Below are 27,067 nucleotides of genomic sequence, written 5' to 3'. Positions count from 1 at the left end.
CATGTTCTCTTTTTGTCACTTGGGATTTTGCCATTTCTTCTCTTGGTGGGTAGTTGGTGACAACGTGTCCCCTGAGTTAGACACATTTGTATTTACAAAAATAGGAAAGAATGATCTGTGGGCTGCCACCCATCCAGTGGTACATGACAGGGGGGGCCAAGCACAGCAGCAGCACCTTCAACTGGCCACCCCATTTCTTTCTGAGTGTTTACCACCTGCACAGCAGGCATGGCTCAATGGCTTGTGGGCTCACCTCAAAGCCACAGAAGTTTATGGGCTGGTGGATCCGCGTAAGCCGAGGCTGGCGTGAAGTCTGGCAGTCTGAAGCTGGCTTCATGAAGCATCCCATTTTGCCAGCTGCAGGAGGGTAATAATTTCCAAGAGAAGGACAGAACGCACAGCTGAGGGCAGTAACTATCTCAGCTGTCACCATTTATTCCATCACCAAGTCTGAGTGTCAACACCCTCCAAGAGAGACAAAAGTAAAACCCAGTATCCAGGCGTTGTGAGGCACAGATTTATTTCATTAAATTCAAGTACTTCCTCACGATGAGTGTTGTCTCTTTAAATTTTCCATACAGAAAAAGCATGCGCTAATATATTGTCAATTGGAGGGGTATATTTTTCTGTGCATGTGTAGATCCAGTTGGTTTCTTTGGGATGTAAAATACAAAGGAAAAAGCCATTGTTCTTGTCTTACTCTCAATTTTCAAAAATTACCAATTCTTATAAGCAGACCAAAACAGATAACAGATGGTACTGGCTAGCAACAAGGAAACCTAGATGCAAATATTGTATGGTATATGAAGAACGTCTCTGATGTGGCAGGGTTATGTTTTCCATCATGGTTTTCTTACCAGGTGTGAGAAAAATCCAGTACTAGCACTGTGTGGTATTTAATTGGATGTGAAAAGTACAAATAATTCAGCTGCTGGACAAATGGTAAAATTGGAAATAAATTAAAAAAACAAACCTGATAAAATGAATATACAGGGCTTGATATATTTCCCAGTAAAACCAACAGGAGACTCTCCAGTCAGGCCAGCAGATATCCAACCTGCCTGTCCATTTCCGATTTTCATCTGAGATCCCCATGTACACAGGCTACACTACAAAAAAGAAATAAAGGGTGCTTGTCTATAAATGCTTTCCTGGCCCAAGTGATCAATCAGTGGTTTTCACAGACATCAAAATCAGGCACCATGTAGGGTCTCTCAGAGACAGCAGCAGGTCCAGCATGTCAGCCCCACAGATGCCTTGCACCCCTGCTCTCCCAGACCTGGATATCTTCACAATGAACCAGGAGCCACTGCTGGGCTGAGCTACAGGAGTGTGTCCTGTATGGTGCAGGTCTCCCAGAGCTTGCATAAGGTTGTTTCTAATTTAGTTTTGGTGGAAGTCAGACTAAACAAACAAACGGGTATTTCTACTGCAAATATCTATGCATGGGGAAACACCAGGAGCAACTTTGAAGAGGCAGTGAGTGGTGTCCTTGGGGGTACAGCACATGGGAGAGGCATGTCCACATGTAGATGAGACATCTGGTTGCAGTTTGATGAGTGTATGTATTTTCCACTCACTCCTGCCCACAATGTCACCTCTACCTCCACTTTTAAATTGCAGCCTCCAGAGCAAGGAAAGGCAGCACAGGTTAAAAAAAACCTAAAATCCCACCAAGTTGTCTTTCCAACCAAGAGTGAAACTCTTCTTGTAGCAAATGAGTATCAGATCCATGCCCTAGAATGAGTAGTAGGTGGTCTGAGCAGCTGGAAAGTTGAGGTCTAATGTCTTGGTTGGGTGAGATTACAATTAAATGCCTTTTTCCTGCAGAAATGGGTGCTTGCCAAATCTCCAGTGTAGTACAGAACGTTTACTTCTTGTGCTGCAGAGCTCTAAGATATCAGAACTTCTATGCACAGCAGCAGACAAACGCACTCAAAATGACAGCACAATTTCTCATATTTACTCTCTTTGCCTCTAACCCCAGTGCCTGTAGAGGCAGATCCATGGCAGTGAGCACAGCCTTACCTTGTTGGTAGAAGGACGTGGTTAAATGCCCCCTGATTTTTTTTTCCCTAGAAAATGAATCTGTTGATATGGTGCCAGTCAAATACTGACAGAAATTTGAGACAACTGTGAAGCTCGCTTGTTCATTGATGCTCCACTCGTAAGTTACGTGCCTTAGAAAGTTACTTTGCTGGTAAAATACATTTTTCCTAGCCCTTCGCCCGTATGACACTGAATCTATGCCTATAGAGAGCATCAGAACATCAAGAGTTTTCTTCATCATATGTATAAAATTCAATTTTTCTTTGAAGTGCTTCTTAATACTCCTTTTGCATTCAAGTAAAGCTGTCACTGAGTTCACTGAGGTTTGCCCACGCAAGGAGCAAAGGCTCTGTCCCCTTGGGATTACACAAGCCATTTTCTAGTAATTTGTTTGCTAAGGTGACAGATTTCCTTATTATAGCACTGAAAACAGGAACTTCACTGTCTTCTCACAGAAATGGCTTTATGTCTTTTATGAAACTGAGCCAAAGGCACTGCTCTTGTCAGCTGGAGTTGGTGGCTGTTTGGTTGGTCTGGACATGAGAATTATCTACTTCCCCTTCCTCTTTTTTTGTTTTTGTTAATGAAGGCATTATACCTGACTAAAATACATAGCTGTGTTTTTCCCTTCAGGATGTGTTATCAGAAGCTTTGAGTTGGGGGTGGGAGTAAAAAAGTTCACTTACTAAGTAAGATTAAAGAAATTAAAGGCTAAGGCTCATATTTAATTTTCCCTTGTAGATGTAATTTTTCATGCAGTGACAGCATCAGAACCTTTTCAAGTTTTATAGCTATTTCACATTTGGCAGAAACAACAGGAAACCATCTGTAGCAAAGCAGGATTGTTGTAAGCATAATATTCAGCAATAAAAAAAAAAGATTAAAAGAAAACAGTGTTATCTTTATGTGATAGCTTTGAAGGTGCAAAGAGCAGGATGCTTGCATTTGCTACTAACTTCATAAAAATTTTCTAGATGAGTCAGCCATGGAAAAAATGACTATTTCAGCAGAGGGAATAAATCCTGTAAGAAATTGGACTTCTGGTTTCTTGTCAAGATTGCCATGATGACTGTAAAGATACTTTGTGGTGAGGAGGCTGTATATGCCTGTTTTCAGTAAATCATAACTTAAATAGTGGAGCATATAAGCACACACAGAGCTTCAAATAGTCACATTGTCCCACAAAAGGCAAGTAAGCTACTTGTGTTCTTAAGCTTTAACTCCATGCCTGAAAGCCTTTTCTAGACCAGGGAAATAAAAATAAAATGTGGAGATTTAGATGTCTTTTATTGTCCTCTGTTCCCATATAACAAGATGTGTTTGTTCTTGCTTTGTTGTGTTTTCTGTGCTGGAAAGCAGACTTCCAGGCTGAAAGAGTGTATACTCATTGCTTGAAGGTGAAAAATACTTTTTGTTGAAACTTATTTTGTTAATTAGGGTGTAACATCTCAAGGCTGCAGTTTCAGGGGTGCTCATGGTAGCCACTAAATACCTCTGAAGACCTGGGTCAGTCCTGTAAAGTTGTTGCATTGCAAATATCCTTGGCAGAATGTCCATTTAAGAAAGGAAAAAAAGGTGTTTCCAGACGTGTCCTAAAATTTAGCCTGGGCTAAACCTGTCTGTAATTTCTTTGTCACTGACAGTATTTCACATTTTAATAATCAGACCTAGTTTTAAGATAGCATTTCACTGTGGAAAAGTCAAAATGTGTCAGGGAACTGCAAAATCTTCTTGTTATTAATGTCTTAAATTATAGCTAGACACCCTGTTTTTCCAGTTTTCAAGACAAGTTATGAAGGCTGTTTTTTTTTTAAGTGCTGAGCTGATGAGACATTAAAGGTTTCTTTTTCAAATAGTTTGGCTGTTGGGTTGCTCCTTTCACTCACACCTGCCCCTTCACTTAGAAATCGTCTCCGCCTCTTCTGCATCAAACACTGAATTTACATAGGCACAAAGAAAGTGTGGAAGGCCAACAGCTCGCACTGTCATTAAGATGGGAATGCAAGAAGAACAAAGCAGCACAATGGTAAGAGAAATCTAACAATACCCTGCCTTTCTTCAAGTCTGACTAACCAGGGCTTTCCCACAGGAGGGAACTGTGCTGAGGCTACCGCAGGATTAGCACATGCATGTAGGGCTGCTGGCAGTGACTAAGCCAGCAACAGCGAGTGAGTCGGAGTTCTAGACATGAGTCAGGTTTTGAACTTGTGGTTTGTAGCGGCTCAGAGGGCTTTGTATGGCACCACTGTAAGTCTGCAACTGCGAAGTGATGGGCTTACAGCTGATAGAGCCACTGGCTGCTTTGGAAGGGAGTGCTTGCTTTCAACAAAACACTGTAGTTGAGCTCAACATCCACAGCACAGCCTTGGCATTATTTTAACGCCTTTATCAAAGTGCTCTGGCTTATTAATTCAGTTAGGTCTTGCTAGTTATACAAGCTTCCCAGGAGAATTTTAGAGATGCTCATAAGAAGCATCATAAAACTATTCCTTAAAATATGTGTTGACAAAAATAAGACAAAAGCAGTGGAATTATACATGCATTTAGCAGCTGAAGTAAGAAATTTTATCTGTGTGCATGGCTTTTTCTTCTGAAATTCTAAAACGCAGAAGCAAAGAAAATGAGAGGAAAGCATGATGTCTATATTTGTTTTGTTTTTTCAGAACTCTCTGTTCATGCCTTTTAAAACAACTTTGGCATAACAACTGGAGTAGAAAGACTTGAGATATTCCCTCAGTCCTGATGTCGTGGGTGTTTTTGCCATTTATTTTAACAAACTGTTGATGTTTCTCTTTCATCTGCTGTTGCCTGTGCCTATAACAGAGATGGACTAAAACGTAAAGAAAAGTTGCAATTGCTGCACAAAATGCCCAAACTGTATTAGTTTAGTCAAAATGAGTGGAAGACATCTGCTTTTCCCCTTCCAAAGCCAAGTGCAAAGACAGTGCTAACAGCTCAAGTTTCCCAGAAACACATGCAGAAGTAAAGTTGCTGTCTGTGGTATTTTCCCTACCATTACTAATTCTAGATGGATTAATTTAACGAGAGGTGCACACAGACCTTTGCTTAGCTTCATAGGCATGTCCACTTTTGCAGAACAGATGCAAACTCATAAACAAATCTGCTTAACTCTGCAGTATTTTTCATCCTGAGTTTTCACACTTTTTTGTATATATAGAAGAAACACTTTTCCTTAATCACGGAAGAGCAATTAGTGCTGGGTGTGTGAAAAGTGCGTAGAATACCAGGCACTCTCTGAGTCTTTCATTCGGGAGCACTCTGAGGTGAGAAGCAGATGCCTTCTGTTAGATCATCTTCAAGGACTTAATCCCAAGGAGGAACTTGGATGCCTAGCAGACAAGTCACTTCACATGAGAAGTCTAAACCTTAGATACTAAGAACTCTCGCCTCCTCTTCACCGCAGAGGTACCTACATACCTTAACGCCCACGTTTGCATCCAGTGAGTTCCCTGCATGCCTGAACGTGTGCTTCTGGACATGCTTTACCTGGCTTGGCCTGTGCTGGATGAACATACCCACATGCCACACGTCAAGCCCTCCCACTGGGAATGGTCACACTGTTACATGCTCAGGGAGCTCAGGTGAGCGATCTGGACTCAACGTGTTTCTCAGCCTGCGGAGACTTTAGCTGTTTTACTCACAACAGTCCCCAGCTCCAGCTCTTGTGCATTCCAAAAGAGGCGTCTGTCTGTTCATCCCTCGTTTTTTAACTGTTACATTTTCCTAGGCATAACTGGCAATTTGGAGAGCAAAAGAAAAATAATACTGCCACAAGTGTATGGAGACATAGGCCCTGGGTAATACTCAGTATAGGATATCTAAATTTAGCTCAGAGTAAGAACTGGAGCCCAGTTTCCAAACCCTGACCCAGGTGGTGCCCCAGTCACTACGTTTGGGAGTCATGTGTCTGAGTAAAAAAGAGACAAAAACTGTCTCATGCAAAGCAGAAAAGGTGCAAGAGGAGGAAGCTGGACAATCCTGAGAGAGCCTGTGTAGCCACACTGCCTGGCCAGGGGCCCTGAAAAGTTCCTTCTCCATGGAGCTCACCCAGCCAGCCCCCAGCCACTTAGAGGGAAGACTTCCAAAACTGTGTTCATACAAAGGAGGATGCTGGCAGGTGGAGGTGTTTGGCTTTGTGTTGCCCTGTAGCTGATGGGGTTATTAAGTGCAAAGATAGGAAGCAGTGGCAGGAGAGGTTCCATAAGCTGGATTTTGGAGGGAGTCTGGAGGACTGTAGGGCAGAGCCTTGTCAGGTTTCTAAGCCCTGCCAGGGTCATGGCCAAGTTATTTTGAAGATCTCTGTTCCGAGGTGTCTCTTCGCAGACTCTGGCTGTAGCAAGGATGCTGCCACCTTCTGTGGCTGCTGCGGAGCACTGAGTCCATTATGGCACAGTTCCTGTTGTGAATCTGGCCTGATCCCCAGTGAAGTAGGAAACTTTCCTAGGAAAAATGCTAGACATTAGTCCAGGCTAGTTAAAGTCAAAGATGACTAAGAGGCAAGTAGCTCCAGGAACACTAGCATGCATGAAGGATGATTTCTGACGGATCAGTGTCTTGTGGCCAATAGCCAGCTCTAGCTGAAGCTCTTCCCCCTGGGACATTTGCAAAGACCTTGCTGCCATGTGCATTTGTCAGTGGCTGACAAAGCACCCTTGTCACATGCTGTAGTGCACCATCAAACCTCTGGGATCCTCTGGGGAAAAGGGCTGGGTGTGCACAATTAAGCTGCGGAAGTGTGTGGGAAATTGCTTCATGGCCACACAAGCCCCATTTGCTTTGGAATCCACTTAAAATCTGGATAAATACACCCAGTTATAAAAAAACCAAAACCACAAAGTAGCCCTCCTGCAAATATCCAATAACCCCATGGCTTTGGCACTCTCTTGAGATGCAGGTGTTGGAAATTCAGCTCCCTGTTCCAAGTTAAACAGAGGGAGTATTTGATGTTGTCCCATTTTACTCAAAGTGTGTCATACACCTGCACTAATAAATTGATCTGTGGAAACCATATACTCCTCTGAAATGTGCTAACCATACCCTGTAAGTCTTTAGTCCTTACTAAAGGTGTAGCAATACCTTTTAATCGGTTAAAGAACAATTATTCACAGTGCAAGCAGAGAACACAGCAGAGATTTAGGAGAAAGATGTTGCAGGGCAAACTTCAGTGAAGGGGTAATACGTGGTATTAATGTGGTCATCTTAGGTTTGTATTTCCCGGCTTTTGAGTGGTTTTGAAGTTTAAATGTTCTACAGTAACTATAGTATCTTCTGAACACTGAATTCATTGTAAATGAATTGGGTTTTGGGTGAGAAACTGCTGAGCTAATACACCCTTCTGTTAGTAGGCACGGTGACTTCAGCTGCTGATGGCGCTTTGGGAGTGGGAACAGCACAATTTGATTTTTATGTTTTAAAGACTGAAGTTGCTCCTTTTGGAGAAGTTTGCTTTATTGGGCACATAAATTAGGGAGAACCATTTTGGAGCTCTGTATACAGCTTTGACTTCTTCCTACAAGAAGAATACATGTGTGAGAAATAAACAGGACCTTAGGGATTCAGGTGAGGCGCTTCATATCTGAAACAGTCTGGGCAAGAAAAATGTACAGAACTGATTCCGTGCAGACAGGCAAACTCAGTCATTGTTTCCTCAAGGCTTTAAACTTACGTGACTAAGAGACGGGGCGGTCTTATGGCTTTTTTTTTTTTTAGCAGATTTGTCAATCCAGTATGTCATGACATGACAATGAAGATGAAAGGGTTTTCATTGGCATGTAATGTATGTGGGTTTGGGTCACCTTTAATTACGTGTGAATAGTGCAGAAGAAAAATAACAAACACAGCTTATTAGTAACAAAGAAAAATGCTACCCTTTCTGCTGCACACTTGTGGGCTGAGATTTGACATAATTAAGCTCAGTGTAAAAATAACTCATCTGTCAATACCATCATTTATCATGAAAGGATGAGCTCTCTGTAACGCATGGTTTGAATTAACTGTCACTTGCTGTCGAAGTGACTGAGGCGCCATGTACATGTTTGGCACTTATGAGCATACATGAGTTTTTGTAGATGTCTTTTGGAGACAGAGCCAAGGGAGCCAAAGAAACAGACTTCAAAAGCAACCTGAGCACACATGTGAACACAAGCACTTGCTATGCACCGAAAGCTTTGTCCTTTAAACAAGCTTCCTGTTTGCCTTTTTTGGAGAAGAATTAGCTTTCGTTGTTTGCTGTTTTAAAGCTCTTCACTTTAACATGCCCTCAGGTCCCTGCAAGGTGACACTTTAGACAAGCTGTAAAAGAAATGTAGTTCCTCAGCTGCTGTTGTGCACTTGATGGTTTTATCTTACAGAAATGATGTTTCTATAGCCCTTTATTTATTTCAAGCAAATGGTCATGGAAATAAATCATATTCTATTACAGGGTTTTGCTATAGAGTACATTGCTACCACTACAATTATGGTTTTTCCACTGCTTGCACAGAGCAACACATTTAGTCGGACTAAGCCATCTTCTAAGAGCTGCCCCAGACCAGGGCCTGGGGGACTCCAAGGGACTCTGAACCAGGCAGGCTGTCTTCAACTCTTGGAGAGAAACAGGAATGCTAGGAGGCAGGAAGGGGCTCTTCTCACAGCCCTCTCAAGTCATAAACATGACTGTTGCTGTATTTCCATTTGCAAGATTATCTTGACATTGACCACCCCTTTGCAGGCAGAGGCTGATGACACATGGTACCACATTGCCCTGGTAGCACTAGGCCCCAAGCAGGTGAGAGTGAGTTGCCTGGGATTTCTGTCCAGCCACCTTCTTTCTATGGGGGAGTTGAATGGCTGTGGAGAACAGGTGCATGAAGGGAGCAGGTAGAACAGAGGGTCAGGATTGCAGCAAACATGAGGATTGTAGGAAAGGATGCTCAAATTCTTTTTGGACTCCCAAGTGTATGAAGAGCAGCAGGGACACGAGCAGTGGCTGTGGGAACAGCACAGGGTGCGGGAAGGGGAAGGGGTACCTGCTGCTTTCCACTGGGGTATGGCTCGAGCTAGAGTGGAGTGGCAAATGGCAGCCAGAGGAGTCACACAGCATTAAAAAGGAGTCAGTGGCCCCACAAAGCATGTGCAGTGAGGAGGAAACTGAGTTAATAGGAGTCAAAGGACTGAATGGGGATAAAACCAGCAAATGGTCGGGGACGAGGAGAAAGATGGCATCTCTCTGGGGGTGGAGAAGGAATTGCTGGTGAATCCAGGGCATTTGCTGTCTAATTAATTGCTGGTGCTCTCATTCTTGAATAACATAACGAGCACCAAACTTTGAAGTTCCATTTTCAGAACAGTAAAATTATTTGATCGGAAACACCAAGGAGGGAGAAAGTAAAAACAAAATTTCATAGGCAGAAAAACTATCTTGAGCCTAAAATGTGTCTACAGATTTACCACGTAGCCCTGCATACATACATACATATAACATATAAATAAGTATTCACATTTTTTATTAGCTCAGAAGTACTTTTAAAAGTTCCAGTTATTACCAGTATAGAGAGAAGTTCCCTGGAGCCTTCTTGGCATGTTATTGCAGTAAGAGCTGTTCAACACCAGCAAAAGATGCACAGTGTGTACACCTACAAAATACATTTATACTCTGACCAAGTAGTCAATCACAAATAACCATGTGAACAATCCTGTTTAATGTACAAGTTCGTCATCCATATTCATATTTTCATCTTCTGATGGTCTTACCACTATTCGTTGCAACTTGGTTTGAGAGATGCTGAAGATCCTTTTGGGAAAAGAAGTACACAATGATTCTACATGGCTGTGAACTTGGCAGTGCTGGGTTGATAGTTGATGATCTTAAAGGTCTTTTTCAACCTAAGTGGTTCTATGATTCTGTGCTTAGATCAGAAGATACTAATAGTGCCTACAACTGCTTCTTGAAAATGCCATCATTTTTAACAGGCAGGCAGCAAGGAAGAGGCTGCTTAGAGCCATGTATTTCTGTTTCCCACTCCTGTGGCTGCCTGGGAGGGCAATCTGAACTGGCCTTGCTTATGCTTGCTTTTTTTTTTTTTTTTGGCCAAGCTGTGCACAGTTTATTGCATTTGACTTTAGGTTCAAGCAGCATTCTGTAGGGCTGTCAAGAGCTGAAATGTCAGAATGAAATACTGAATGCTATTTCCTCAGAAGCTTAGTGTCACAAATTATAGAGGCTCCAGGCTAAGTTTCCTCAACATATTCCCGTGACTGCTGCGGCGGATCCATGCCCCATTTTTCAATACATTGGTCACGGGTTGATGAAACCGATTTCTCTGAGAATCTTTTGCTAGCACCAGAGAGAAGACTTCGCCCCCCATGGGAAAAAAAACAAACCCAAACCCAAACTACAAAACAGCCAACAGAAAAAAAGAGAATTAAAAAAATAATTATAAGTGGTAAGTTTTTCAATTGCAAAAGATGGAACAGGGTACCTGTGGCCAAGCTGAAATTGATGCTGCAGCTTCACATGCAGTTGTGTCAGTTCAGTGCTAGTGTAGATGTTTTTCCTCCCACCCACGTGGGCAAGTGTTGGATGTGTTGTTCAAGCTCTCTTCCCGCCTCCCTTTTGCCCTATTTTAAATCTGCTGCAAACTTAACATGCTGTATTCAGATTTGTAACGACATGAGGTTTATGTGCTAGCTGGGACATGCAAGTACCTGGAGTCCTAGAAATGCTCATAATTTGCATTCTTAATGAAACATAATTTAAAATCCTAAATATAGAAAGTGCTCTATAACTGAAATGGATTAAACCAGCTCCTTTTTCCCAGATCTCAAACATCCCTGTCAGTCCAGAAGTTTTGGAAGAAGCCCTGTAGAGCTCCGAGTCTTAACTGCTTGACAAAGGAGAACCAGAAAACCAAATATAGATCTTTCTGTTGGGTTAAATACAGAACATGCTGTTGGGTGCTGCCCAATAGCAGTTGAAATCTGTGGTGCTAGAACAGTCCTTAGGGACCTTAGTTTTTTTGCTAATCCTATATTGCTTTCTGGTCTCCGGATCCAAGATAGGCATCATGAAATGCTTCAGAAGGGCAGGTTTTTCTTGCTTTAAAGTTTTACCTTGACCACCTATGCTGACATTTTTTCTACCTTCTTTTCTCTATCAGTGTAATTTCAGAATATCTCCTCAGAATTGTTTTTTAATGCCCTGGATTAATGGTGCATTATTCCAAATGCCATGGTAATTCTTCACCCCAAAAAATACTCCTCAGCTGGTTCTGTACCACAAATTGCATCCTTATACCCCAACTTCTTTTGGGCCTTTGAGCGATAGAGTGATACAGGCAATAAGTATCTCTGCCAATTACCAGGTGTTATTCTCTCTTTATGACTGACGTTTTCTGCCTGCATCACTTCAAAGCCTCCAGTAATTAGCCCAACTCCTACTAATGCTACAGTTTCAGCAGCCTGAGCTCTAGGATGTTCATCTGTGTTTCTCTACAGCCTGACGCTGTCCTGATCACACTCTTCTGTCTCTCCTCTTGTTTGCTTCGCCTACCTCAGTGCTCTGTAGCTTTGCTTCCCATCAGATGGATACAGTGTAAAATTAAGTCCTTACTATGAAGGGTTTTCCTCCAGAGAAATTTAAGAAACTGAATGAAATCAGCTTACTTAGGGACAGGATCCTAAAATGAGGAAATCAGGCTTGCCTCAGAAAACATGGGAATTACATCAACTGATGGCACAGTCCTTTCCATCATCTCCCACCAAGTCAAAAAGCTCCTTTCAGTCCTTCACAAGCACCCGAGAGGTTACCGCTTCCCTGGCAGTGGGGCGGCTTAAGGATCTTGCCTGACGCCTGGTCCCACAGCCTGGCTGCCAAAGGCAAGGAGAGGCTGGGCCAAAACACAGGTGCCCACACAGGCAGCCAGACCCATTTCATCCTTGAGCCCCATGCCGCAGGCTGGCGGCTGTCGCTGGCTTCTTCCCTGGGCACACCCTTGCACACTCCTTCATGCATGTCTGTCTTTTCCTCCACCCACTACCTGCATCAGAGGTTTGATTCCCCCCATCCCCCTTTTTTCTTTCACCTCAAAGTGATAGCAATTCCTGGTGCATTTATCTTAGATGATGTGGTTGTTGTAAGATGAAGTACCTGCAGCAGCCAGTCTGCGGTTGATTTGAACACAGGCGAGTCTCGACAATGAGCTTAAAGGAGGGTGTCAGGTATAAATCTTGTCTTCAAACAGCCAGGGTGCATTCCAGACTTCAGAGACACCTCTTTGTGTGGAAGGTTGGTTGGGTTTTTTTGCCTCCTTTTTCTTTTTCTTGGACCTGGAAGAGGATGAAAGTGGCAGGGTGTGTGCGTTCGTTTAGGCTGATAATAAGACTGGGGCTCACGGGCATGGTAATTTGGCAGCCTCTTCACTTCCTGTAACAGTTTTTAAAAAAGGATCATTCAAGGGCTGCTTAAAGACAAACATTTTTTGTTTAACTACTGGTGGCTCATTTTCTGAACACCCATGCAATTAATCTTATTTGTATTAAACAGGCAGGCTGCTTTTTGTAAGGTTTTCTGAGCTATAATTAATGAAGATCAAAAATGTTACAGAGACATAATATTTTTCATAGTTGCAACTGCACAACATCTGCAGCAATTAGAGAAGCAAAAGAAAAAGGCATTGTGTTGGGTTTTCTTCCTTTGAAAGTGTCTTTGTTAACCCTCTTAATGGGAATGTAATTTCTGGTGAGGGAACTAATCGATATTAAAACCACAGATTTTTTTATTGCATTCGCTGTCAAACATTTGGTTCAAAAATATTATCAGCTGTGTTGGACTTGTGAGAACTGAGCCCATGAAGTTAAGTGCAGAGCTATCTGTATTGCACCTTGAAGAATCAGACCCAAGCAAGATTGTTTACTGCTTGCATAGTAGTTTTCAAGCAAATGCACGAGTGTGTTAAAACTTCAAAAGCATCATAGTAGTTTCATGATTTTACATGTAAAAAATCCTGGATGTTTTGCCACTAGGAATTCTGTAACACAGATTATCTTCTCGCTGTACTGCTTAAAACCTAATTAGATTTTAATAAGTAGTAGCTTATTTATCTCTGGATGATTAAATGAAGAACTCTGGAATGCATCACTTGAAGACATATGACAAGAAACATGCATAGTTCTACCTTGGCACTAGCTGCCTCCCACTCCACCAACCTTTCAGCAACTCTAGCAAAAAGAAAATCTGGTTTTCACTGGCTTGAAATCAAAATGTGGATGGCTCCAAGTGTGTCACTTGGATTCACGAGGCAATGGCAAGCTTTGCCTTTACAACAGACACACAACTTCCTTATGCCAGGGATAGCCTGCTTCATATGCATGTGGCATTTTGCTAGCACTTTGCTAGATTTAAAAAAAAAAAAAAAAGCTGCAGCTACGTCATTCCTATTAGCATCTGAACTCTTCTGACATTGCTAAAGCAAAATCATCTCTGTCATCTCTGTGATCTGCAGTAAGTCTGATCTCAAACAATGTTTGAGGAAAAAGCTATCCTGGTGTGATCCCAAAACCAGAGAGGCACCATCGGATGTGTACTAAACCACATTAAGAATGAAGGAAGAATTAATCTTTGTCCTTTCATTGTGGATGCAAGAGTCACATGAAAAGTGAATATGAAGAAGTTACAACCCATGGATATCAACCACACCACAGCTGGACCATGATAAGTGCTACCTGATGACCAGTTCCTCCATCTCCAGTAACAAAAAACTGTGAATCTAGAAACCTGGAGGCAACTATGAGCAAGAGTTCAGGGCAGTGCTGAACATCCTGCTCCTGCGCCCCAGCAGCCTACACCCCAGCTATTCCTTCCCAAGGAGAGAGCAGCCTGGTACCCTTGTGTCTGGGGGTCCTTGTGTTTAACCCATGTTTGATGTCTAAAGATAGGTAGGTTTGGTTTGAAGAAATGTTTGCAAAATTGAGTAATAGAAATTTGCACATGCTGATTACATCACATTTATTTCTGTTTACTTATTGATTCATAACTTTCCTAATTATATGCAAGCTAAAAAGGCTAAAAATTTCTTGTATTTAAATGTAAAGTTATCCATCATATCCAAGAGACATCTGATCTCCAGATCTAACCCCACTCAAGGTCAAAGCCCAAGCAGGCCAGTGGTTTGAATGAGAGCATTGGGTCTTGTGCGCAGGACAATGGTAGCAGGGTGGCTTGGGGGTGTCAGTAGAATTAGCAGCAACATGCTACCTCAGTCCTAGCAAAACCAGGCACAAGAAAATGTCAACAGTTTCAGCTTTTTTCTTAATTGCAAAACTGTTACACATAAAAAAAATTGCACACTTCCAGGACCAAAATCTGTGCATTCTTTGAATGATATCCAGGTTTTTACATTTTAACTGACGTGAACCCCTCCCACAGTCCCCCTGGTTACTCATCTTTCCAAGCGCTCTTTCATCTCTTATCTTTCAGACTGTAAGATCTCTGAGAAAGAGACAGTCTTTATTTGTGTATGCACAGCACCCGCATATTTAGCACTAAGCTCAAATGTTTGCCTACACTGTAAAATAGTTTCCAAATAGTGTGGTTTAAGAGCATGTCAAGGGTATTAATTTCTAACAATTAAGAAGGGAGTGAGAAACAGTGTGAACAAGCTGTAGTTTTTGTTCAAAACAAAGTGATTGAACATGGAACTCCCTGAAGATTTCAATCAGAGAACCCCAAATGCAGTGTTGGTCAGTACACAGCTGAGGTTGTCTGTGCAATGACATTTCTGCACCTTAGCTTCTTTCTGCCTCATGCTACTTGTACACTAATCACAGCCATCACCATTAAAAAGTTTTGATAAGGATGTTCTCAGGAGGAGTTGGGTAGCTCTGGGAAGCTACAATCACTGTACTCACACTTAACAGGCTCTGTTTGTTCAGGTAAAGGAGGAGTTCGGGGATTTTTCTTTACCTCTTCAGCCTGTCCCCTTTTATCCAACAGATCTGCTGTGTGAGGCCCCAGATTTTTGATCCTGCCCTCAAAATGCAGGCCTTCTTTAAAGTCAGAGGAACAGTGCCTTTGATGACTTTCATTTATTATACCATACAGCCCCTACACATATATGTTCAGTTTATAGGTAAAAACACAGCTGGTTTGACTCTGTATGGCACTTTTTCACATGATGTGATTCTTTTTCTGGTGATCTGCAAGAAGTATGAAGTCAGAAAAATAGTATTTTCACCCTCAGTTCGTGTAGAAATAAATAATTGCGTGGGCACCAGCCAATGGAAGTTTGTTTTCTTCCCCTGACTACCATCATAACCTGAAATCAGAAAATCACTCTGCATCTTTCTTTTATGTGGTCTCAAAGATGAGATCTTTTAGTGCTGCTTTTATTCTGCCTGTGATTTTAAATGAGTAAAAGATTCTCTGAAGAGCTGTATTCATTTACCTGGCTATGTTGGCTACTGCCATTTAAGCTGTGCTATGCAAGATGTTCATGTGAGCTTGGCAGGTCTAATATAGGACCTTGAGGGGACTCACTGCCTTTTGAAGTGACACACTGGGGTCAGGCAGAGTCCACAGTGCCACCACCCACCTGTACATGGGCAGCTGTGTTGAGCCCTTGTTGAGTCCAGCAATGAGAGGAATTGCTTAGTTAACAGATCCAGAAAGCTCCTGGTCTTTAGACAACTTCCTTTTCCTCAAGAATATCATACATTTTTTCTTCCTTGCTCTCATGGGTGTTCCCAGCTATCCAAGTAAATACAACTTTTACATTTGCCACTGCATATAGTGGATTCCGGCCTTGAATGTCAATACGATCGCTTTGCAACACCCTAGTAGGGTTTCAAAGTTATGTACTTATTATCACAAATATGAAAATCACAGAACAGAACTTAAAAAATTGGCTACAGTATAAGATCAAACTAGGGGTATCTTGAGTGTGAGCTCCAGTAACATTGAATGTCCAAAAAGTGAGATCACTCTATTTTTCAAAAACTATAAATTTCCTATGCCTTGTGCAAATTGCCCTCATATTTCCAAAGATGCCTGGAAGAAGATCAAGCCTTAACATAACTGAATGACTAATATGACGTATACTTCGACATATAAAATTACTAGATGAAGAAATGGCTCCTATTTGGTAACATAAACTGCTTTTTTCAAAGACCTATTGCAGTGTCTAGAGATTTACACTAACACTTCGTTCAAACATTCAACTTAGTGTTATAATGGAAAAGAAGATCATCTGGAATTTCAGAAAAACTGGACCTCTTCTTTAAGTCAAAACTCACTTCTCTCTGGATCCATTTCTTTATTAAAGACACATGACAAAGTGAAGTTAAAGTGTATCTACATCTGAGGCAGGTCATGGATTTGTTTCTCACAGTGGTAGTAGGCTGGTGAGGATCAATGTACAATATTGCTTGTGAGGAGTAATCACATTTAAAAGTCGAGCAGAGAACTACCCCTCCTGCATTCCTTCATGCCCTTGATCCTGGATTTTCGGTACTTTACAGAAACCATCTTTGTGCCCATTACATTGAATCCATGAAAACCAAATTTGAATGTGTGATGGCATTGATCTGTAGTAATGAACTGCTTGTAAAAAATGTTGTTTGCTTTACCTTGCACACGGTGCTAGAAGGTATAACACAAGAGCTGCCATGAAACATGGTGCTGCTGAGCCTTGGAGGGCCTGTCTTCTTGGCAATCGCCATCAGAACTCGGAGTGGAGCTTTCACACTAGGAATTCAATGTCTTTCCTAAATACAAGCTTAGGCTGACTGGTAGTTCAGAGGAAGCTCTGTGAGGGATGAAGTTGGGCACATTTGGGGACTGTCTGTACATTGGTCTCACCGCCTTAAATGTGTCAAGATGAGGACTGGTCTCCTCAGCCCTGTGTCCATCACCAGAGTTCTCCAGGCCACTTTTGCAGAGGGGTTTGCATTAATGTTAATATAGGTTGCACAGAGAAAGGAGTTTTTCAGCCAGTCATTTGTTCACATACACACACTCAAACCCTGTTAACACTGTTTCTAAGTAGCTTAAACAATTTATAAATTCAGTTCTAATTCAGAAAGAGTGCTAGACAGTAAAACTGGGAAACAGCTTTGGAAAATACAAAGCAATTCAAATGTAGGATGTCCTAAGTGAAACAGTTTATGTGCTTATATTACTTTACCTGATAAAACTGTTTATTTATTGTAAGGCGAGCAAAAATCTTCCCCAAAACCATGGGGAAACACCATCGGCCAGATCTTCTTTGTATGCACCATTTCACACAGTCTGAACTCAGTCCTCAGTTTGACCAGTAGAATACCCTGGAAGCATGCCATTATGCCCTCCAGTCATGCCAGGAAAGCATTTGCTGCCTGGAAGCACAGACTGCTAGAGCTGTTGCAGCACCACCAAGTCATCTCCATCTCCGAAGCAGCCATGTTTGGTCCAAAGGCTGAGGAAAGGAGTGCTTGGCTAAGTGGCTTCCCATCCTTCCTACCTGGAAAGCTGCTCTCTTTGCTCACCCCAGAGCAAAAAGAAGGCAGGAGAGCAGCTCAAATCACACCACCATGGCTTTCGGACCTAGACTGTAGCAATCCTAGTGTTCACCACTGTACCCAACACCTGAGAGCACTGAGGTGCCCACAGGGTGTCCCTGCTGAAGACCCCAGCAAAGGGGCACCAGGGAGGGTCTCCCACCCCCTGAGCTGCCTGTGTGGAGAAGGAGGGTGAACTCTGGAGCATTCCCTACCTGCTCTCTGGCATGCTTGTGTGGGGTGCTTGGGGGGAAAATATGGGCTTCCTCAGGATTACTGCTGAATGCCATAATGGATGGCTAATTATAGGTCTTGCAGTGAAAGAAGCAGCCCCACAGAGATCTTAAGCTACTATTCTTTAAGTAGAAGCATTATTTCTGGGATATTATTCCCACAGGCCAAAGTACAATTATAGTGTTGGTTTATATTTCCTTGCAAAAAAAAGTTAAATGAGCAAAGTGTATGGTTTTAAATTAATCCTCTTATCAAAGACTCACTTAGACAGAGTTCCACCTTTTTCTTCCTCCTTGTAATGTCAGTGATATCTGGAAAAGTCTCTGGTTTGAATCTTTGCATGGCACAAGGTGAAAGGCCTAAGCAGGTACAGGGTAGCAGGCTTGGTCCTACAAGGTTGGGTACTTTCTTTGAAATCATCAGGAAACCTGATCCTGTATAGTAAATGAACAAAGAAAGAAGCCCTTTGCTGTGCAGTACTCCTCCAAAACAGCAGAGAGGAATTAATATTGTTCCCTCTACACATAGGAGAACAAGTTCTTGAAGCAAGCAGGGGTCTACTTCATTCATATGGGGATCCTAGAAATACGGTTAGTCGCACCTGACCACTATAAGGTGAGATATTGCAGAACAACTCTTTGCATGCATCCTAATAATTGCCAAGAAAAATATTCCCACAAGTTGTCCATAATTAACCTCTCCCCAAAAGATAAACCATTTGAAGAAAAGATTGGGCAAAATCAGCTCTGATTTCCAAGTAATGAGAAACCATTTTGCCCTCTCTAAAGTGTTACTTCCTTGGGCAAAGTGACAGAAAGATGGATCCAGTTTGTAAGCTTTGAGCTGCCATGGAAGTGCTCTTTTCTAGGGCACACATTTTTAACTTGAAAATAAAGATGGGCAGACTTTGACAGAGTTAGGAGTGGTTTGCAAGCTGTGTCTTGGGAAGAGGCAGTGGAAGAGAGAAAAAACTAACCTATGAGGACTGAGGACTGTGCATGTCTGCCTGGGATAAATTCAAAGTTAGGGCACAGTTTCGAGGGTCCTTTGAATTCATTCAGGAAGCCATTGAAGTGCAGAAGCCCAAAGTTTATATGTGTCCAGCACTTTGTGCTGTACTTCTGAGAAACACCATGCAGTGGGATGATGAGAAGTGATTAAAAATAAGGAAGATAATAGATAGGACCATATTTTTCAGTCTTATTCATATAATAACTTCAATTCCACAGTACGTGGAAGGATTTTACAGAAGGCTATACAAATTGTATGTAATAGCTTTTCACAGCAGCATGCCACTGACTTCTAGTCACACAGTAGAAAACACAGCACGGTATTGTGCTCAGCAATACTTTCCATTTCCATTTAGAGTGTGTGGGTTTGGGGCATGTGACTGGAGGGGTAATGTTTTAGGTTTAACAGAAATGGGCTTTGGACTGTGCCTCATAGAGGAAGTTCAGAGATTTCATCTAGAAAGAGCAGCCAGCCCTTGGTTGCTTGGTCACTCTGCAGGGAGCGGGGTTGGTCCTTTGCAGGCCTGCATTCCTGAGACTTGAGCTTGGTAACATTCCCTTTCCCGAGCACCAAACACAGTTTAAATAGGATGCCTGTTTTCTGATCTTAAACAGCACTGTCAGCAGCTTGATACTTCAAAGACCATTCTAGGCTGCTGGCTGGGTGCCAGTCCTCTGAAGGAAGGGTGCCCACATCACTTGGCACAGAAGCTGGTGTTTCTCTTTGTCTTGTCTCCAGTCACCAGTGCCAAACCAGCCCCTTTGGTAAAGCCCAGGATCTCATCTAAGGCCGTGCCCATTAATCACAGGCCACATATACAATAGCCTTTGCAAACATGATTAATTGTCTCTGAGGTGTACAGCAGCCTGGAGAGTAGCTCAATCTCTAGCAGAGAAAACTTGCTCCCTGAGATGTAGGTATATGGAAACAAATGAGATCGGAGGTGGGCGCTTTAATTACAAACACAGGTAGTCTGTAGCAGAAGTATCCCAACCTCCAGTTCTCTGAACACTTTTAAAGGATGAAAGTGAGTGATTCATGTGTGAAAGAGGCACTAGTCATCACCAAATATCCCAGTCCCAGAGTAAGCTGAGTACTGTTTCTAAAGCCTGTTGCTTTCCCAAGATGTCAATTTGCATGACACGATGCTAGCTGTATTGTCCAAATGGTCTGTCAAATCTATCACAGTGACAAGGAAATACTGTGCTCTCCTCCTTCCTGCTGAAATTCCTTGAATACCTGGTGCCAGCAGTTCAGCTGATAATGCAAAGAGGGATGAAAGCAGACGGCCTTGTTTAGAAAAAGTGACTTTTCAAATGGGCTTTGACAGGCTCCCTTCATCTTTCTGTGACACGTCATTTCAGTGCAAGCAGCAGACTACAAATAAACCCTTTGGTGCAGCAAAGGCTATGGCACTTCTCATACTTTCAGTAACTGTGAACTGTTACTTAATTGTTAATGTACTAGTGATTATTCCATTACTTCAATATATAGAGTGCTGTATTTCAGCCTCTGAGCTCAGATTTGGCTATTTTCAAGATACTTTTCAAGTTTCTGATCAAGCTGCTAAGTACAGGTTTATGTTAGGGTAGGTCTCTGGTGCTTACAGTGGTATTGTTTTGATAGGGAAATTATAAGACTACTTCCTTTGAGTGCATTGAACACCCACCAGTTTCATCTACATGATCCTCTTTTATTAACTCTGTCAACTGCCATACAGAATGTGCTCTTTGTGTCTCATGGCTCAAATCCAGATGCCGCCAGCATCACTGAGAACTTCACTGCAGACTTCAGGGGGGTTTCACCTGCACAGCTGTGCCTGATGGTTCACCTCAGGGAGGAAGCTGTCTTGTTCATCCTCAACTGCCAGGCTGTACATTTGAAACAGGGTTATTCAGACAACCCACGTCCTCTCAAGTGTCTCAGCCCCTCCTAGTCTAGGGACTGTGGTGTCTATCCCTCACAGGTCTGGAGTCAGGCACCTCAGTATACATCCTATCTCACCAGATGGAAGTGAGTGCAGTCACACAGGGAGCATGGGACTGTTCACAGAGACACAGCTGTGTCCCTCTGTGCCTTCCAGTAAACACTGCTGGAGATGACAGGTTTTAAATCTCTAATACAGGAGAAAAATCTCAAAAGGACAGGGGAAAAAAGCTTACCTAGAAAACAAGGCTGGGCTGACTCCATCTGTTTTAGGGCAGAAAAGCACCATGCAAGGTGTGACCAGGAGCTACTGCATGCACACCATGTAGCTTGCACAGCAGAAGAAATATACCCATGTGGCAACAATGGCCTCAGCACAGAGCCTGAGGCATGCCTTGGGCTTTGCTTATCCTGGCTTAGTGCCAAAATATATCAAAGTAGCCTGGAAGCTGCTTTGGCTTGTATCCAGCTATAAGGGCTCCAGTGGGCCATGGAGGCGCACAAGGCAGGGTGTAGTAATGGTTACAGGTTTTCTAAGTTATCTGAACCATCTATGGCAACTTGTCAGACTGATCCATAGGAAGATAACTAAAGCCTATTCAGCTGCACATGAGCTCACCCTCTTAAGACAGGTCCAAGGCTTTAGAGAAATAAGCGTATTTACATAAGAGAGAAAGTGTTTCCCATATTTGCCGCTTCCAAACCGATCTACAGCAGTCAGTCCATCATGGGAATTATCCTTCTGTCTTTCAACCCCTCCCTGTAATGCAACACAACAAACAAATTCTGCAAGTCTACTTACCTGTACAAGTCATGCTCCAGCCTCCATTACTGCAGTTCACTTCCAGGACGGCCTCCCTTCCCTGCAGGATAACCTTCAGTAATGTGAGGCCAAGAAGAAGAGCAGCACTACACAGTGGCATGCTGTGTTTGAGCCACCTAAGAATATGCATCAGAGATCTGCCCGGGTCTCCTATGGGTTGGAAAGGCAGCATTAGTCCTTTCTCACACTGTAGAGCAGTTTCTCATATACACAGAGGAAGACCTTGTCATTCCCCATGAGAGGAGACTCCCTTTTTCCAGCTGCAGCACAGCCAGGGAGTTTCATACAGATACATCTCAGATAAAGTTGCAGCTAGAAGCACTGCCAACACGCAGTACTTAAGCACAGGATGTCAGCAGCAAGTATGTGAAGCACGAGAGAGCAGTTACTTGTGTGGCCCTCAGTGCTTTCGTAGCTTCATGGTGATGCGAGTCTTAGGTTGTTCCAGGTTCCTTCATGCTGGATGTTAAATTAATTAAGTAAGTAGATTGAGAATGCTCTAGCAGCCACCTTCAGAAGAAGCCTTGGAGGTTTAAGGTGCTTTAACTTTACGGGTTTAGTTCATATTATCAGTTCAGGTCCTCTCCCAGAATCCCCTCCATGCTTACCAGCCTTTAGTGTTATTTTAGCTTCTCGCTCATGCATTCATCACAGTCTGTGAAAATCGGAGTCGACACAATGACAAAAGTTGTCACACTGAGTACTTTGTTTACTTGGCTTGAGCAGTTATTTTCATAGTCTCTCCAGAGAAAGGTTCTTACTCAAATTTGCCAGAGATACTCAACAAGTTTAACTAGAAACTTGGCATTTCTTCTTCCAAAAATTCTTCGAAGTATATTTTCCAGCAACAGACTAATTGACAACATCTTGCTTCACAGAGGCACACATCCTTCTGCATTAGATTTCCTCAACCGATTAACACTTGGAGTTCATGGAGGTGGTCAGCTGTTGGGCACAGCACTGAACAGCCAGTAGATGGCTCACCTAGCAGGCACACTGATCAATCCCCCAGATGCAATTTTGTGTAAATGAGGGATAAAAATCCTTCCAAGTCGTGTCAAGAGTGATTCTTCATGCCCAGACTGAGATTTCTCCAGTGTTCTGCACTGTATATTTTACATACTGAATCTCTCACCATTTTAATTTTCCCCAAGGCTTTCCTGCTGTTCTAAGGGAAGCAACTGCTCTTTTTCAAACCAGTGGGACGAGACAGCGTGTTTGACAGGAAAGGCCTAAAATTTATGTTTCTCTTCCTTCATGCTTAGACTTGAATTTACCAAAACAGCTTCTCCAAGAGGTAAATAGTTATTTATATCCACTGAACACCACAGTCACCTGTGTGATCCAGGACTGTCTGTGTCTGGGTTATTTACATATTGATACCTGCAGACATTTTAACCTGGAGGAAGGGAGGCTCAGATTTTATTTGTGACCAGTAAGGAATAACCACCTTGCCGAAATTTTTAGCTTAGAAATACTACCTCCCACAAATTTGGGCTAGGTAAGTTTGCCAGCACCATGAAATACTTTACGATATATGCCTTTGGACTCCAGAAACCATGGACCTGTTTGCAAGAGCTCTGCAGCAATCACTATTAGATGCCTATAGGGCTGTAAAACAATGCTTCTAGGTATAACAAATATGTTAATATTAGTGTGACTTGCAATCTACAGTGTAGTGAAATGGAAGGATGTGAGGAGATATGGTAATCCAGAAGCCATGATTTCGAGGGGGTCAAGATATCTTGCCACAAAAAAGGAGCTGAGTTCTGCATCCTAGAAACATGTTTATTAAAATTAAGTTTAATTTAAGGTGAGATTACTACCAACATCTGTTCCAGCTCTACAGAAGACAAAAGAAATGGCTAGAAAGGGTTAATGTCTAGCTGTCCCACCAGCCACCAGGGAGGAAAGCTGTTTATAAAAGGAACAAAAACCTCAAAATTTCTCATTCTACAAAGTCTCATCCATTCTGTTTCCAAATTGTATAACATTTTAGGCTTTAAGGAGTAAACAATGTATTTCTGCTTCTGGCTCTTCAAAGCTATTTGATTTACAATTCTCAGCTCTAAGACAGTGGGTTCAATGCATGTCCTGCCTTGCCTCCTGTCTCCTCCTGGTGCCTGGACACCGAGCTCTGTGCAGGCAGCAGCACCAGCTCCTCTCAAGCCTGCACAGAGCCCAGGAGCACCCAGTATGAGTCCTTTTAGGCTGGTTATCTTGCTAAACCACACATGCCTGATCCATGCCACCTTTCTCCCCTCCCAGCTGCTGTAGTGCCTGTCCCATCATAGATCACAGATCAGATGTGCAGGCATCCCTTTGCTGTGCATAAGGTTTTTTCCAACTTGCCCTGCAGAAGCAGCACACACATGTTTTTAACATAAAACTTGGCTAATCAAAATATATCAAGCTGATTTGGGAGGTAGCTCTCCCAATCTCTCCTGTTCAGGAGGGGAAGTTACTACACCTACTGACTCTAGGCAGCACCTCAAGGTGCTCCAGAAAGTATTGAAGGAGGTATTACCAGTATGACCTAGTTGTATGTGAGCTGATTCAGACAAGGAGAAGGCTTCCTCCATTCCTCCAGCTAGTTTTGATGTACATAGAAGCTTTCTATTCTGCATAAACTCAAAACAATGTGGTCCCATCCCAACAGCTAGAATTGAGAATAGTTGGCAGATAAGACACAGTCTTCCCCCTTCCTGTACTGCTCCAAAAACATTCAGTTAGCACTGGCTTACTCATATGATAGTGTAAGTAGACTTTTGACCTGTTTGACTCTTTCAAAGCAGATGCTTGACTCCAGCAAGTGCTTTCTCTGGATGCAAATTCAAGCAAGCAATAATCTACCTGCATGGCACTCCAGTATATTTTCAATGCACTGTCTTTTTAGGAGACTGAAAAAAAAGTTAGAAAGATAACAACATATATTTTCATCACGCAGCTCTTTTGTCCTTGGGTCTTGATTTTACCGCAATCTGTAAGATGGAGTCCTCTAAAACTTCACCCCCTGCCTGGAAATTTCCTTCTCTGATTGCCCTAACTTTGGTTTAGTAGGGGCCCCATAGTGTTAATGATTGGAAAATCTTAGGGTTTGTATGAAATCAAAGCTTCCCATATTTCTTCGAAGTTGTTGATCTTCAAAGTACAGAGGTGCTGGCTCTGGAGGAGCAGTCACTGCTTTATACTACACAAAGCTTCTGAGAAGCTCAGTGTCTCCGTGTGAAAGCCATCCTGCAGTCTTTCACATAGAAAAAAAAATGCAGCCAACACTAAGCCATTGCAGATGCACTCCAAAAAGACAATATATAAGCTTCACTATAGCATCTTCTAGGCTCTACACATTACATATCTCTCTGCTTTGCTTTTATGCTCAGGATGGCAGTTAAATGCAATTAGTGACACCATTTCTCTCAGGTCACTTAAGGAGTTAACCAAATTTTAACATAGTTGTTTAAAGAGCAATTAAATATCTGCAATGGATATTTGCAGACATAGATAGTTTTGTGTTGTTTTGTTAAAATAGATGTTATCTATGAAGGCATCCTCCTGTAGTTTGAGCTCAGAGTTGGCCACCAAGTGACATAGGAGACACTCGGTGAAGTTAATGGGCAAAGGGGAGCAATTTCCCAGCTCTGTTTAAAGCAGAACTGTTCTTGCCAGCGCTCATAACTGGGATGTAATACATTCAGTCCTCAAAAAAGAGACACTAGAATTTGAGGATGAAAGCATATTTTTGTAGTGGAAATATTGCAAGGATATTCTGCCAAAAAAATCTTTTTCAGCAACTTGAGCATCCAACTCAAAATAGCAGCTCATGATGCTGGAGTCACTGCTTTCATCCAGCATCACAGTGAAAAGATGTGAGCTGGCATGGCTCAGCAGTCTGCAGGAGAGACGATGACAGCTTTCTGAGGGTGTAGATTGCTTTTGTTCTCCAGATGAAAACACTCCTACCATAGCAGCCTCAACATCCCCTACACCGGCCTGGCAAAGCAAGGAGCATAAAGAATGGGAATGTGTTGCTATGGCATCACTGGCAGAACAGAAAACTTGGTAGAGTTTACTCTAGCAGAATGAAAAACCCAGGACAGTTGTTAGGCACAACCGGAATGTATTTGCTGGGGTATAAACAGAAAGACTGCAAAACTGATATATGTCTAACAAATGCAAGATATTTTTTCTCATCTTGGTAGTAATGCCAAATAGCTTATGGGGAAGAAAGGAGAAGAGCAAGTCAGAAAACTTACCAGCTCCAAACATGTAGCAGCTTAATAGATGAGATTTTAGTCTCCAGTAGATCCCTAGCTGACTGCAGGATCCTTATTCTCTCACAGCCTGATCCAGAGATGTGTGAAAAAGAGCTTATAAACTCTTTAATGCAATGCTCTATCCAGGGTGGCCAAGGCTTTCACAAAATTGCTCTGTTCAGCTTTAGACATTCATCTCAAGAAACATGAGGTCACAGTGGAGAAAAATCCAGGGAGAAGCACAAGCAGACAGTGCTCCAGAAATCGTGTCTTAATGGTGCAAGACTGGATGATTCAGAACTGTTTTACATAAAAGATGACCAAGTTAAAGTCACAAATACCTAGGAGACTACAGCAGAGCAGAAGGAAATAATCATCCATGTCTGTAGTGGATAAGAAAAACAGCAGTTAGCTCCAAGTGAAGAGAGATATAGATGAGACATGCAGAGAAGCTTCCTAACAGCAGGAATGGCACAGGGCTGGAACAAAGAGATGAGGGGAAACTGTGTAATCTCTGTCACTGGAGGTTCCCAAGATGCAGTTAGATAAAAGATTGTTGGTGTGGCAGAGAATTTATCTTAGTATGAATCAGAAGAGTAACTTCTCTGAGTGTGAATCAGAAGGTAACTTCTTGAGGTCCCATCTGGTCCTGGTGTTTTTTTTTGACAACTGAATTATATGACAACTGTTAACTATATAATAAGTACTTATCACAGAAACACCTTTTTTTTTTTCTGACAGGATGCACTTTAATGTACTGATACAATGAATTATCAAAGGTCTGTATAATTCTCTGTAGATCTCATCAGATGATGGCTTTGTGATCTGGTCTTTCTGGTGTGTCTTGGAGGTAGATAGACTTTTAAAGAAAGTACAGCTGAGAAGATGCAAAAAACCTTGTTTTAATTAGGTTAATTTAATGTAGCTCTGAGATTTGTTTCAGCGTAAGCTTTATTCTGTTAATGTTACTTCATAAAAATCACTGAAAATTTTGGGAGATAAAGTATAGGAAGAACATCCATTCTGGCCTTGCAATAGGAATTTTTATGTTAAAATAGTTGTCCACAAATATTGCACACATAGACACAAACTACAAAGCTGTCAGATGTGATAGAAATGAAATATAGGGAGAATTAACTTCTTCCATGTTTAGTAATAAACTGCATGAAGGCCATAAGATGGGGATGCAATATCCAAACCAGTAAGCATCTGTGGTCCAAGTTTTCCGATAAAGGTCCAT

The 27,067-nt window shown here is 42.3% G+C and overlaps 1 protein-coding gene and 1 long non-coding RNA gene across 4 annotated transcripts in view; one reads left to right on the top strand and one right to left on the bottom strand.

Annotated features, from left to right (window-relative positions):
- Positions 1–27,067, top strand: part of EDAR (ectodysplasin A receptor) — a 70,919-nt gene that overhangs the window by 5,572 nt on the left and 38,280 nt on the right. For 2 of the 3 annotated variants that reach the window (XM_010394298.4, XM_019283056.3), the window contains exon 1: positions 3,999–4,075. The exons of the other annotated variant lie outside the window; for it this stretch is intronic. In XM_010394298.4, the coding sequence (XP_010392600.2) occupies positions 4,043–4,075 (33 nt within the window). In that variant the 5' untranslated portion in view covers positions 3,999–4,042. Of the gene's footprint in view, positions 1–3,998; positions 4,076–27,067 lie in introns of those variants that run through there. 3 annotated transcript variants of the gene reach the window in all.
- LOC109143962 lies at positions 10,121–24,327 on the bottom strand. Its single transcript, XR_002044423.3, has 2 exons — positions 21,554–24,327; positions 10,121–12,375 (listed from the first exon to the last, which is right to left on the bottom strand). It is a non-coding gene; the product is annotated as an uncharacterized LOC109143962 (long non-coding RNA).

Source organism: Corvus cornix, chromosome 1 (assembly GCF_000738735.6).
Source record: "Corvus cornix cornix isolate S_Up_H32 chromosome 1, ASM73873v5, whole genome shotgun sequence".
NCBI lineage: Eukaryota > Metazoa > Chordata > Aves > Passeriformes > Corvidae > Corvus > Corvus cornix.
The sequence above is the reverse complement of the archived record's forward strand: the minus strand, read 5'-3'. Positions and strand labels throughout refer to the sequence as shown.